Raw genomic sequence first — 15029 nt, forward strand, 5'->3', positions numbered from 1 at the left:
AATTGTGACATGAAAAATTTAATGACATAGTGCTAATTGTTGAAAAATTATATATGATTTTTCTGAAAAATGTGCAAATAAAGATTATTTTTATTTAGAAATTTAGTATATTTCACTTTCTGCTTTTAGGAAGCAATTTAGTATTACATATTATTCTTTTTATCAGGACCTTCGCTGAACTGTTAAATATAACATACAATCTGTTATGGAAATCCGAGCATTAATAAATTCAGAACCATGAAAGAGTATCAGGTGAATTGAAAAATCACGGTCTGCTCAAATAAGCTTCGGCTTATCGTTATATGCATCAATAGAATTGGACGCTCGAAAATGGCTCGATTTCAGGTCGCGCACTTTACTGAAAAATCATCATTTTTTTTTTCTTTACCCTCTTTTCTTTCGAGACTGTCGGACGTCAAAAAATAGGGGCCTTGGTGGGCGGGTGGCTATTCGAATCTTCAAGAAGAGATGAATGAAAGCCAGAAGTCCATTCACGCGCGCACCTGACTCCAAGCTTCGAGTCGTGAGAATCGATCCGGAAATTTTTCAAGATCTCTTTCTTTTGCGTTGTAGATGCAGAACGGGAATACAGAACGTAATCCACAAGCAATTTTTTCAACGATGTTTCTTAAACTGTCCCACAATTACGTTTGTGGTCTATGTTATTATATAGATTTCATGTATATGACGTGTATATAAAAAACGTGTGAAAAGAAGAAAATACGTAATATGGAGGTTTATCACCGAATTTCATATTATAATATAATATATTTCCATTATATTTTAGTTATTAATAATTATAAAATGCGATCTACTTTATATTCTCTAGCTATACAATAAATTAATTATAAAATTTTATCAGTTTATCTTTAAAAAGTCTTTTTGTTAAATATTATTCTTTATATATTATTATTGAGAAAAATTGATTATAACGATATCATGTAACAATAGAATGCATATCATTTAAGTCTAAAAATGGAAATAAATGCAGAATTAAAATTAAATAGTTTTGTATGCTTCAAGAATAAATCAAATATAAAATGTCTATATGTGCCTCCGCAGTTGATAGTGCATAAATAATATATTTATAATTTGTAAACAGAAATTAAATCTAAAAATGTAAGATGATACTAATAAATATATAAAAATTTATTTATAAATATATAAAAAATTTAATTATACTACTGAATATGTACACAAATTTAATATTAATAAAAACTATGTTTTATTAATATTTAAAAAAGCGATATTTAAGGTCTATCACATTATTTTTAGATATGGATTTATATCTCTATCATTTTGAAATTATATATTTAATCCGAGACAAATTAAATGTATACAAAGAACTCAAAAGCGCTGACTACCAAATTCTTAGTTTTTTATTCTCACACATTCCGGAAATTCAATTTGCTACGCGTTAATAATTACCCGCATCACGCTGACAGCTTAAGAGTGATCTCGTGAAAATATAGTAGACCTTGTATTCTTTTTTTGAACCCATAAAATAATAATTCAATTATCTGTTTTTGCATATTCCATAATAGAAACTAAAAATTATTTAATACTAATTCTAGTAGTAAATATGTAAAAATGTAATGCAATAATATTATATAATTCTATATGCTGTTAATTGAAAGTAAAAAGGAAAAAGATGTATTAAAACTTCTATTTTCTATTTTAATACTTAATATTAATCTTTTTTAATCATTAGTAAATATTAAATCAAGTTAATAGTAAAAGACATACTTAAAAGTATTTTGGCATTTTATTGTAAAATTAATATTTTTTTATTTGTTATTCTGTTCGTGAGCATCAATTATTTAGTCAATGTCATCTTTTATGCTGCTCTTCATCTTTATGCTCCTCGGCATCTTTATGTTCCTTGTCGATATGATCTTTATATTCCTTGTCAATATCATCTTCATGTTCCTTTAATGTCTCAGGTTTAAGAAGAGCCTTCTTCTTCCTTGGTAGCCATGGACGTGGTGCTCGGAACTCAAGATCGATTGTCTGTTTTTTATCGTCACTATCACAATGTTTCCTATTTCTAATTCTCAACAAGAATATATTTGGATTTTCTTCAAGATCGATTGGTTCTACCATCTTTGACTTTCGATAAGGAGCACTCTTGCTATCGCCTTTTACATTTGGATATAACGTGATCGTGTGACATCCTACTTCCTCGCAGGTTTTCTTTGTTGATGGCACAGACACATCCTCTCGAGGAGTACGACAGAGTTCCAAATTTCCATGAGCCATATCGAATACAAAGCCGTCATCGCACTTTCCTTGATTCAACGCCGACTCTTTTGAAACTACTTGATCAATGCATTCGCACAGAGGATCGTACTCCTCTCTGATCGTCTCCTTGTGCATCCTGATGATGACACGATTGTCATTGATGATAGCTTCGATCTCCTTGTGTGGCTGTTTCTTTCTAACAATCTCAGATACAATTGTGTCAGTTGGATTTTGCTCCTTGGACATCTTCTCTCCAGGGTTTTTCATTTTTGATTTACTTCTGCTAGAAACTGCTTCTTCATGCTTTCTTTCGATGGGACTAGCCTGCGTGAAGGGGTCGAATACATTTTAAATGCATCTACAGCGCAATAACAAGGATATTGTGGAGGGACTGATGATAAGTGTACGAAAGGAATTTTCTGTGAACATAACGATATATGAGGAAAACTTTTACAATTGATGCAGTAACAAGCTTCGTTTTTATTGTATAGATATGTTTTGGTTTTTTAATAATTTTGGAATGTATACAACATTGTGTTGTTTGTTTTGGTAAATGGTACAGAGTGCCGTGTGGTTGAAAATAACAAGATGGACAAGATGCTTGTAATCCGATTGGTCCAAGACTCACGGTAAACAGTTTTGATGGACAGCCACAATTATAAGTTGCCGCAATCATTCTTGCTGTTTTGTTGTGTTATGTATATGAATAATAGGATTTAACATGATGGCAAATTGTTATGTAATAAATTTTGACCGGGTTATCCAAATGGTGACATGGTGCGAATTGATTCGAATAACGTTAGAAATGGCAAATCTGTGATGTATTTGTTTTTTAACGCGCAGTGTGAATATATCAAATAAAAGAATCGATTTTAAATAACTGTACTGTGAATTCCAACCACAATTTTATAAAAATGGGACGTTACATATATAAATAATACAAATAATAATCTTTCTTTCAATAAACATTATATTCCACATTTCAAATTATCCGTTAAAATGCAATTTTCTAATAATAAAGGTAAATATAAGAAAAATTTGTTTTTGTTAGCTAAAATAAATTTTAATCTAAATTGTTTACTTCAAATTTAATCTAATAATGCTTCATTTAAAAAAAAATACTTTTTTTTGCTATATTTAATTATAAAATAGATAAAAAATTTAAAAAAAACATAATATTTTCTCTCTTATATAATATTAAATCATAAAATAATTATATTTAATATTTTTTAAATAATATTAATAATAAATATTAATACACACACACATATATATATATATATTGAAATCATTTTAAATTTTTTTACAAGACGTGTGCCTCTGTCCTTCAATAACCCATCCACCTTATGCATCATCATCTTCGTCACATTCATTTATCAAGGATGCTTGTTCAAAATATTATCAAGAGATTGGAGCTGAGATGATTAGTAATCAGCTGATTATTAGATTGGAGAAAGATAAAAATAAGTCGAAAAAGAAACGAGAAGAATGGGAACCACCTTGCGACTGCATTGAAATTCAGAGACCGACGAGCAAAACAGGCCCCAAAATAATCAATGCCGATTATGACGATCGCATTATATTTCGCGTTCACTCGACACATCGTTTACATGAAAAGGAAGATCCTTATAAATCACAAACTATTGTCTACAAAGTTTGTCCAATTTAATATTAAATTTTAAGAAATTGCCGTTTTTTTACTAGCATGAGTAATGGAATAATAAATTAATATTATAAATTTGAGTAAAATTCTAGATCATATTGTCAAAAATTGTAATTTCTAATTCTGTATATATAAACATATTATATATATTTTTATATTTAAGATAAATAAGTTTTATATAGATTTTTTACTCTGTATAAAGTCTTTCTTCAAAAAGGAAATATATACATATATATATATATATATATATATATACATATTTTATTACATCAAAAGAAACAAAAATACTAAGAAAATTTACAATTTTAATTTTATTGAAAAAACATATATGTATAATTTAAATTTCAGATCGGATCATGCAAAGATGGACAGCAAGACAATCATCAATGCAAAACTATCACTGTCTATCCTCAATTTGGTTCGGGAACACAAGAAGTGTATAGCAATCATATAAAAGAAGGCGATCAAGATATCTTTTTATTAAGGATTAAAAAGAAAGCAGAATACTCTGAACAGAAAAATAGAAATGTCGAACTCGAACTCAGAACACCTAAACCGCCGTCAATACCATTACCGTCATTATCATCATCTGTACCTGCGGTTGCACCACCGCAAATTAATGACAATGTGAAAGTTGAAAAGGAATCGAATGTGGTAGAGGAAAATGCAAAGCAATCAACAAACGTAAAAGAAAAAAAACACGCACGAAAGAAAAAAGGAAAATAATCTTAAAAGTAACATATATGTATACTAATTTATTTAAAAATCAAATATCAAATAACTCAAAATAAAATAAAATGTAATTCCGTCAATTACATAAAAATTTAATTGTTGCCAACTGTCGAAATCATAAAATAAGTTAATTAAGAGCTAATAAGAGTTTTAGCATAATAACCAGTGCATAATAAATAATATTGAGCACTTTGATTATTGCGGTAAAACTCTTATGAGTCCTTACTTTATTTATATAAAGATCTAAGAAAAAAAAATATAACTATTAATAATTTTAAAAAATTATATTTTTTAATATTTTATATTTTATAAAATGATAATTTTGTATATCTATTTATTGTTCAGTTTGCCTAATTGTTTCGTGAAGGAAGAAGCTTTTGTCTTATTTAGATGACTACAGCTTATTGTTATAATAAAAAACAACACTTTCTCTCGACATTAATAAACAATTAAATAGAAACTAAACTTCTTCCAGGTGTTTAAAGAATATAAATATGATGAATTTGGATCGAATCTATCGGTAGCCGTTAATAACATTCGGAAGAAAAGGTTGAACTTTGCTTACTATTATGGAATCTTCAACGAAACGCACATTGTATGTTTAATACGAAGTATACGTCTAGCTTATTCATCGTTCGACCGAGTAGCCATGCAAAATTGCTTTGTTATGGATGACCAGATAATCCTCTCGTTTCTTTTCATTTTTTTTCCTTAATTATCCATACAAAGAGCCTCAGACAGTTAATGACACAACATGCCACTGAAGGCCGCGTTGTTAAAGACTATATTATCATAATTGCTTGCTAATTTCTTCATCTGCTTCGCTGAATTGTAAATGAACGAGCTACCTATCAAAGAGTATCGTCACATATTATATATATATATATATGTATATATATATATATATATATATATATATAATAAAATATATATTAAAATTTATAACTTTGTATATCTGTTTTCTGTCACTAGATCGATCAAAAAATATGCAAAATATTGTATATGTGATAGGAATTAGCTTTGCACATTTTGATGCAAATATAATAAGCATGTTATTACTCAAACAGAATAACAAATCACAATAACATCAAAATTAATTGTAACTTATTGAAAAGTGACTTATAATAAATTATTTTGGAGCCATTTTGACATGATTTTGATGTTATGATGACTTGTATTTTACTTTTGAGTATCTATTCTCCTTAGCGTTATCTCTACTTAATTCACAGCTTTTCTTCTTTAAATAAAAAATTAATTCGTTGTTGTATATTACATGATGCAATATAATATGGATGTGCCTATTGAGTTTAGTCGTTCTCTTCTAAAAATGATTTAGAAGGTACTCGAAACATCTTAAAGTGTCCCCATATTTTCTTGGCATTGTCACCAATTTTCTCGAGATCGTCACAGTCGGCGATCACGAATATTCTGCGAGCATCGTCCGCGACGTCGGCCGTGGTATCTATACGATGTGTAAAGTTAAACTCACAAAAGAGGAGAATGGATGTCGCGATTATTGGCGTGTAGGGGGAGAGCAGGCTTCACAATATACGCGGGGACGCGGGAGTAAGAAAATGCGAGGGCGGTTTCGTAATTGTGAATGGCGTGGGAGTTCATAAAGGTGTCGTTCGCATTCTGTGTGGTCGCGTTTAAGGACGGTAACAATGGCGCTGACCAATAAATTAGAACGCCACGAGGAAAGAGCGCACTCTTGATACACACGGAGAGAAACGGTGTGACGAGCACGGTCGCGGCGGTGAGTGAAAAGCTACTCGTTTTTCCTAAACCGTGACGGGCTAAAGAGGAGCCTGCGGTTGCTGATGAATGGAGCGACAAGTGACCACGATATTGTACGGAGGGTGGCTGTCTGCGAGCTAAGGAGAGAATCTCGACGCGCGAGAATTGACGTCTTCGGGATGAAAGAACTGCGATAATTCATGGGCCACTTGTGAAAAACGCGTAAAATCGAGATATTTTTTCGCACGCCCGGACACAAACAGAATTGAACACTTATAAAGGAGCTAGTAGCATCTCGATTAAAGAAAACTCTCGCACTGCAAACGTTGATATTATTCAGATAGATAAACGTTCATTACGAAAATAGTAATGGATAGAATAATCTTCTTGAAATAATTTCTTTGGAATTTCTTTTTCTACTCACTTCCCTTAATTAAATTTTTTATACTTATTTCTACCATTAATTAACTTTAATCTTGATTTAACTTTATTTTTTTTCTAATTTCTTGTAGACTTAAAGAAAATAAAAAGTAAAAAAGTAAAAGTAAGTTAAACTAAGATGAAAGTTAATTTAAAAATGGTCATTAATTAAGTTATTATTTTTTAAAATAAAAGTTCTTAAGTTTAAATATGGAAATATTTTTTATTATTAATATCATTGCTAAACAATTTCTGTATAAATTACAATTAAAAGTCACATAGAAATTAGCAGAATAATTTAACAGAGTATAAACAAAACAATACTATAAGGGAAGGTTCAATTTTGAATTATAATAAAAAATGATAACGTGGAAAGTATTTTTGCTTTCTTTTTTTGCGAATCAGCAAAAAAGAAAGTAAATTTATTTTTGGCTATAATTCTCTCGTTTTAATAATATTAATTGTCGCAAGCAGTAAAGGAATAAATAAATCAACAGGCACATTCGCCGCGGGCGGTAACGCGCGTGATTATTCAGGGTGGTCTACCGATTGTGGCATCAGAAACTGCAGCTAAAGCTGCTTGATCCGTGAACGAAAGATAGGGGGAAAAGCCGTAATATCATCATTATGTTACGTCACACAGATGCGCAGATCAGGGGATCTCGAGACCGCCGTTTTTATATTGCGGTTACTATGCTATTGTGTGTCCTGATATCCACAAAGGGCCCCAGAAAAACCCCTGCGGAGAGAAGGTCTATGGCATAGCAGAATTACTGATTGGCTGGTTCCCCTGTCAACAGTTATGATAATCTGTACGTACTTCCTGTATATCTTCCCTTTCCGATCACCTGTCAATTCTGCGAAGGTATTCCTGCAGAAATTGAAAAATATATCACACGAGTAGGTTGGTCATTACTTTAGTTCAAGGAATACACTTGTCAAAATTATTTTATTTTGACGTTATAAAAATTGAAACGATTTTATTGAAAAATTTAAAAATATTACGCAAAATTAGAAATTAAATTGTATTTAACCACCCAGCAAAATGAATTAAAATGGATTGGAAATTTTCAATCCATCCGCGCGCGCGAATCCATATTTTAAATCTATAAAAATGAATTGAATTTCATATAAAAAATTTCTTACATACATATAAAAGTTTAAATAAATTAAAGCAGTAATTACATGAAATTCTATTATTATTTTAAAACTTTTATATAAAAAATATATGCTAGCTGTATAATAAAGAAAACGTATTAATATAAAATATACATAAAAGCGATTAATTTATTAAATTATTAAAAATAAGAAATTTACATATGTAACATTTATTATATTTACGTAGTTCTTTTTATGTTTCTTTTAATTATTAAATGAAATAAAATTCATAATTTATATTTTTACGGTACAACTTTTTTTTAATTCAATTGAATTAAAACGAAAAATTTCTTATTCATAATTCTGAATAAAATAGCATTCATGATGTATTTTTAAATGAAACAATGGATTTTCTCACAATTTTGAATAATATTCATGGCCCATTTTAAGAAAATGAGCTATTAAAAGAAAAACTTTTTTTTATTCAATTGGATAAAAAATTACATTTCTTATTCAGAATTTTGAATTTAATAATATTCATAATGCACAGAAATGTCAGATATTATTTTTAGATTCAACTGGATTAAAAAATTGCTTTTCTATTTAAAATTTTTAATTAAGCAGTATTCAGATGCACATCACATCACACAAAATACTATAATATTATTTTTAAATTAAAAAGTATAGAAATATACTCCATACCATTTCTATAAATGAATAAAAATGCATTCAAGATTAAAAAAGAATAGACATTTGTTTCATGCAATTCCTAAATGAATAAAAATGCATTCAGGATTGAAAAGGATTCATTTTAACATTCATGAATTCGTATTTCTGAAAATCTGAATCCATTTTAATCCATTTTAATCCATTCTCGTTTGCTAGGCATAGACCATGATCATAGTCTATTTATAGTCTATTTAACTATAACGGAAATAGACAAGGTAAATATATCATGGTGGAAGTTAGGGAATCAATTGATGAAGTGAAAATTATAAAGTGAACAAATTTGCTACAATATTTATAATTCAATTGATCAACACTTACAATTAATAAATTTACTCACTTTTGTAATTTTTATTTCATTTCAAGATATACAATCGATTCTCTGGTATGCTCATTCTCGAGACAACTTTCATACGATTTTACGCAGATTCTATAGCTGTGTTCCAAAATTCATTGCCAATGCTGAAAATGTATAATATATGTAACGTAAACTGTAGATTTCAGCGTTAGCAATGAATTTTGGAACACATCTCAAATGTGACCATTTAAACATTTGCACCGCGGTAATTTTAATATGACAACTTGAAAGACCAAAATGAGTACTTGCCAAATAAAAACATGTAAATATAATCATCGAAAAGAAAAATTCAGAATTATACATTTTTATCACTTCCTAAAAGAGAAAGCATTAATATTAAAGTAAGAAAAATCTTGTGGAAAACCAATTTTTATTATAACATAAAGCTTAATTCGAATAATATATATAATAATAGCCGCGGCAATATGGCGGTATACTGTAACACATTCTTATTGGCTTAGAAATGCACACACCTGAGTTTACGATGATAACCAATAAAAAATCTAGACTTTTATTTTTCTACGATATGAAATGTATTATGAGTAAAAAAATGTTTTAAATTTTATTTAACTTTAAAATTATTTTAAAATTAAATTAATATTACTTTATTATAAATAACTGTAAAATTATTTTATTTATTAATATATAGGAAAATATTTTATATTTTGTCAATTTATTTAATATGAAAAGTTAGTAATATATAATAAATTTAGTCTGTTTCTGCTATGTATTTAACAATTTAGCTCACTCTGAACATAGTATAATTAGAAATATAAGATATGTACAATAAAATTGGCATAAAAATAAATGGTTGTTTATGGTTATTATTGAAAGTGAATATGTATGGTATCTACGGCTGTCTATTTATCATTCCTAAATAGAATTTTGTAAAAAATTACAGTAATTGTTACCTTCATTTAAAGTGACAGCGAGCAAGTCATGCTGGAATCACTAATAGTCTTGACAGTGCTGAATTGCATTTTTATGTTCAGTTCCACAGTTACAACCTGCGCATTGTGGTAATTATTACAAACTGCTCTTTTTGTTGCAATTATACGTGACTGTTGTAAACTGGTTCTCTCGACGTTATTCAAGAGACACTGGCATCTGTAGTATTCGCGATGAAATGTATCCTTTGTACTTCCATTTTATTTATTTTCCTTATACCGAATAAAAATCTTCTTCAAAATACAAGAAAAAGCGCAAATAGTGTGGGAACTATAAACCTATATAAAAAACAAATATAAAATTATAAATTATTAGGTGTTGGAATTAATTCGTAGCGTTTTACAAAGTATTTATAAGTTTTAAAAGTATTTTCATTAATGTATTTTTTAATGCTCATGTGAAATAAATAACATTCTTTCATTAAAAAACGCTACGAATTAATTCCAACACCTAATACAATTTTTGTTTGACCACACAGATTATTTCTTCGCATAATATAAACAATTCCAAGTATATATGTGTATCCAAACAAAAAGTAGTTTTTCACATACATTTGAAGAATATAATAAAACTTAGAAATTATTTTAAATTTACAAGAAAAATAAATGGCAAAGATCAAGTATACATAGCATTGTTTTTATATACAGGATATTGCAATGCAAGAAATATATATTTTATTTAAGAATTAAGTATTTTTAATTCGTCAAAGGTCAATTCGCAAGATGTAGCAAATGTTAATATCATGCAAGATGTAGCAAATATTATAGATATTTATGAAGAGATTGTTTAATACTTGCACATCTTGCAAATTGGTTTTTATGCTCCTTTAATTAATTTGACTTTGTTCGATAATCAATAAATTGTTTATAATTGTAATTAAAAATTTATTTTATTAACATTGATAAACTTTGGCTGCTCGCGCGCGCGCGCACACATCAGTACTTAAATACATATTAAAATTATATGTACCATTAATAATTTTGTTTCGCATCAGGTGGCGATATCAGGGTCATCGTTGTTGTCCTAGGAAAACTATTACTCAACAAAAATTCGATTCAAGGAGATTGAAAAATTATATTTTGCAAACTGTCAAAAAGTTAAAGAAATCAGGTTTTGACGGCTATAAAATTAGCAAGTCTGATAGAAATGTTAGCAAGCACAGAAGTAAAAGAAGTCAGAAAAATATATCTAAAGATCTGGGATACCAAAAAAGAAGCAAACAGAAAATATTCACGTAAAAAAAATTATATTTTATATTATTACTCTTTACTTATTTACTTATTTTTATATTGCGACTATTTACAACGACCTTTAATATATTTTTTAATATCAATTTACAATTTTTTATTGTGTATATTTACAATTTTTTATTGTGTATACTGAACTTTAGAGATGGGTTGGAAGTAAAAAAGTTCGACGAAAAGGCTAAAATGTCAGAGGCTTCTCAAATGATAAATAATACAAAATCAACGGTCGTAATGGAATTTTCAACAAGTTGTGTCCAAAAAGTTGTGCAGATTGTCGATAACGATCTTAATATTAATTCAGTGAGAACTCCTTTCAAAGAAATTGTCATTCAAAAAGATACCTCTGACAAGAAGCGTGATTATAATGTTGAGCAAAATTTCGAGGTTAACGTAGCTACTGACTCTTAAATTGTTGTAACAGATTAATAAATTAACGATATAAACTTATTATTATGTAGATATTGTAAATTCTAAGATAAAGATTAAAAAAAAATTTTATAAATATAAATCAAGATTTATGGCTAACAAAATACCTAATATTTCAAAGTTTTTAGTCTTATTTGTTGTATTAAAATTTATTTAAAAGAAACACAAATATATATAGACAAATAACTCTTCTTGAATCAATGTAAAATTCTTAATCTTTGTCTGTAATTTGGATCTTCGAAGTCAGAAGAATTTCAGTGCAGATTTTTATATTGTTTTGTACTGTATAAAAGTAAAACAAATATTTTTACATACTCATACTTGTGAAAACTTTAATGAGTTTTTATTATCACAAAAGTTAGATTATATTTTACTTATTTTTTTATGTATTTAAATTTATCTATTAGAATTCACAATAAAAAATTAACTGTTTTTTTTTAAATCTAACATTGCACAGAATTAATGAATATGAACGATTTTAAAGATAGTAGATGTATAATATTTCTTTGACTTAATTAATATAATTATTAGTTTTATTGTTAGAAGAATTATTCAACATTCTTCATTGTTCGATGTTTTTATTTCATTGTTACAATCCACTTTTATTTTTAATTCTTGATATCCCTTGTTTTTATCTCAAAATCTTTTACAACATTCGCTTTTGGTTGCTTTTAAGTTTGCATTTGTACTATTTCTCTTGTTCAAAGAATCATCCGACTTGTAATTATTTGAATATTCAGTTTGTTTGTTACATATCTGCGAGATTTCCCTATTCTTTTCCGTACACCGATGCAGGTTCCGACATTCTCCTGATTGAGCGCATATTTTTTCCCTATGGTGCAATCGACATTTTTTTTGTTGATCTTTTCGATTACATTCAAAACAAGAAGAATCTTTAAATTTCCGTTGCGCATGATCTGAGTCAGCTTTCACGTATTTCGGAAAATCGTGCGAACATACTCTTCGATGTTTCTGCTTCGGCTTTCTACGTACGCAACATTCGCTTGAATCCACTCTTCTAAGATTCTTTGAAAATCTTGGAAAACTGAGAAAAGAGAAATAATTTAACACTGAAGAAACACACACAGAACAAACATGCTTCGACACACTTGTAACACGTTTGCAACCCACGATTTTTACGAGCTCGTACCATACCGAAAAGAGGATACACCAGATGCATGTTATGCAAGCGCTGTTGCATATGGTAATACAATCCACCATTTCGCGAGAAACTTTGCATTTTTTTGTGATTTACGATGACGTTTACAGGTTCATATCTCAATTGATAAACTTAATTTTGTTAGATTTAATAATAAAATTAATCCAATTATCAACGCCACAAATTGATATATATATATATATGTACTTACATGCAATAACAACGTATAGTAATTAACACATGAAGTATAAGCTAAACCTATCAAGCCTGTCAATTGCAACACTAAAAATATGCATAGTGTAATTTCATCATAGATTTTTTTAGGAATTTTATGATCTAATTCCATTATGGAGCTAAAAGATGGAGCTAAAAGATAAAGAAAAATGGAGGAAGACGGAGCTCTCGTCGATTTTATGTCACATCGAAATGTAAGTATCACTATAATTTTTTAATGCAATCATTAATTTACAAATGAACTTGGGATGTTAAAGATTACCGCGTTATGCAGCTGTGTTTGTCTTGGATAAGCTCTTGTGCTTCAAGAGTGAAGAATTTAACCTGCTTATTCTTGCATTCGTTCAAACTATGTAATTTGCTAATTTTTAATATTTAATCGGAAAGCTGTAGTTTAAAGCACTTTGAGTATAAGTAATAATAAATTATAGCTCAATTTTATATTCATGCCTTAAAGATGTGGTTGATTTTACTGTGCATTTGCTGATAATATCGTATTATAATGTTACGCTCCGCGTCGGGTAGGATAATCTAGTCTTTAAAATTTTCTTGCGAAACCTTGTAATTTTGTGTAGATATTTTCATAACCGGATGGCGCATCGATTAAGGTATTTCTCCGGCTACAATTGCGCTAAAAAATTAATTGTGTACAACCTACAAATATGCCTCTCCGCGTGTGCTCTCTGAAGAGAGAAACTTTTGAGGTAAACGTACACACCATGATGGAAATAATAGAATTCGTTCCGAGTTACGCATGAAGCGCATGATATATCGTTTTATCTTTCTTTATTATTTGATGAACAATAAGGACAAATGATGCATCATGCGCTTCATGCGCAACTCGGAACTCACCCATATACTTCCACCATAGTACACATACATGCATAAATCGTCGTATCTGTGTACACGAGCACTAGTCCGCACTGAAGATTGAAATGTGACAACAGCACGTCCCTGTCTCGTCACTCAGCGTGCGAGAAGAATTCCATCAAATTACAAATTTAAACTACTCTAATTCAGAAATGGCAATGGTAGGCCCCCCCCCCATGTTTTTAATAAGATTTCTATAATATTTCTACATAATATTTTATCTATAATATTTATCTATAATATTTCTATATATTTATTTTTTTATTAAATCTGTGGAAGATTTTCGCCGCAAAATATTAAAACGTTGCTTCAGTAAGGCTTGCAATATTTAAATTTCAAAAAAATCTGTAGAAACTCAATTTCGGAGAAATGTCTTAATTGCAAGCTACGCTAATCTATTGGAAAGTTTATAAACACGGTATACATATATAATTATATTAATTACTTTATCATAATTCTCATTCACTTTGCGAACAAGTTATTAAATGAAAATAATAATAATAATTAAACAATGCCTTAAACATTCACTTTTCTTCAGTTAATTTACTTTTAAGCAGATCTCTCTCACTGTTAATTTTACAATTTCTGTCTTGTTACATTAATAATAATAATTGATTGTTTAATGTTAAGGCTTCTGTTTACTTATCACTACCCAAGTTGCAATTTATATTGGCGATATACTTGTTAAACATTGGGAATATAACTATATTATTAGGATATTATCCTGGATTGTGACATTAGAAGCGAGAAAATACATAAATGTTTATATGTATTTAATTGTGTATTTAAACGTTTTGATACAATTAAGGTTTTAGTAGCAGAGTATAAGTTCTTCCATAGATCGCTTGTTCATCTCAATGTGTGTTTCTTCAAAAAATCTCCCAAAATTTATTACGAAATCAATAACCTATTGATTTACCTCGTAAGCTGGTACGTCAGCGAAATTTCCTTATGAAAACATTGAGACAGATAATTCTACGTTCTCTATTTAATCACGCATGTATTGGGTGTTAAGAATCTGTACACGTGAATATTCTTCATATCCGGCATGTAATATGTGCGTGCGTGCGTGCGTGCGTGCGTGCGTGCGTGCGTGCTTGCGTGCTTGCGTGCGCGTGCGCGCGCGTGTGTGTGTGTGTGTGTGTGTGTGTGCAATGTCTGAATGGTGGG

The 15029-nt window shown here is 29.2% G+C and overlaps 4 protein-coding genes and 1 long non-coding RNA gene across 5 annotated transcripts; 2 read left to right on the plus strand and 3 right to left on the minus strand.

Moving 5' to 3' along the window:
* Positions 1-1134: 1134 nt before the first annotated feature.
* On the minus strand, positions 1135-3545 carry LOC105145955 (uncharacterized). The gene has a single exon (XM_011055875.2). It carries the CDS (start codon positions 2506-2508, stop codon positions 1831-1833), a length of 678 nt encoding a protein of 225 aa, XP_011054177.1. The 5' UTR covers positions 2509-3545; the 3' UTR covers positions 1135-1830.
* On the plus strand, positions 3545-4835 carry LOC105145967 (uncharacterized; the record flags this gene model as incomplete). Its single annotated transcript, XM_011055899.2, has 2 exons — positions 3545-3895; positions 4253-4835. Coding segments are annotated over 2 exons (729 nt in total), but the record flags the coding sequence as incomplete, so codon positions are not given.
* Positions 4836-7169: 2334 nt separating this feature from the next.
* LOC105145956 (uncharacterized) lies at positions 7170-10982 on the minus strand. The gene is made up of 3 exons (XR_846122.2): positions 10893-10982; positions 9887-10201; positions 7170-7664 (listed from the first exon to the last, which is right to left on the minus strand). It is a non-coding gene; the product is annotated as an uncharacterized LOC105145956 (long non-coding RNA).
* Positions 9915-11588, plus strand: LOC147911068 (uncharacterized). Its single transcript, XM_087413666.1, has 3 exons — positions 9915-9994; positions 10918-11157; positions 11314-11588. The coding sequence occupies exons 1-3, from the start codon at positions 9915-9917 to the stop codon at positions 11576-11578; spliced, it is 585 nt and encodes a 194-aa protein (XP_087269792.1). The 3' UTR covers positions 11579-11588.
* Positions 11589-12232: 644 nt separating this feature from the next.
* On the minus strand, positions 12233-14943 carry LOC147911069 (uncharacterized). The gene has a single exon (XM_087413647.1). It carries the CDS (start codon positions 12815-12817, stop codon positions 12233-12235), a length of 585 nt encoding a protein of 194 aa, XP_087269773.1. The 5' UTR covers positions 12818-14943.
* Between the last annotated feature and the right edge of the window lie 86 nt (positions 14944-15029).

This window comes from Acromyrmex echinatior, chromosome 1 (assembly GCF_024713525.1).
Source record: "Acromyrmex echinatior isolate Ae372 chromosome 1, ASM2471352v2, whole genome shotgun sequence".
Classification (NCBI taxonomy): Eukaryota; Metazoa; Arthropoda; class Insecta; order Hymenoptera; family Formicidae; genus Acromyrmex; species Acromyrmex echinatior.

Excerpts from the sequence above, each read along its gene's own strand:
- LOC105145955 (XM_011055875.2), bottom strand. The coding sequence starts at position 2,508 with ATGAAAAACCCTGGAGAGAAGATGTCCAAGGAGCAAAATCCAACTGAC.
- LOC147911068 (XM_087413666.1), top strand. The coding sequence starts at position 9,915 with ATGCTGGAATCACTAATAGTCTTGACAGTGCTGAATTGCATTTTTATG. Across the intron at positions 9,995-10,917 it reads GTTACAACCTGCGCATTGTG|GTGGCGATATCAGGGTCATC; the intron begins GTAATTATTACA and ends GTTTCGCATCAG. Across the intron at positions 11,158-11,313 it reads AGCAAACAGAAAATATTCAC|AGATGGGTTGGAAGTAAAAA; the intron begins GTAAAAAAAATT and ends ACTGAACTTTAG.
- LOC147911069 (XM_087413647.1), bottom strand. The coding sequence starts at position 12,817 with ATGGTGGATTGTATTACCATATGCAACAGCGCTTGCATAACATGCATC.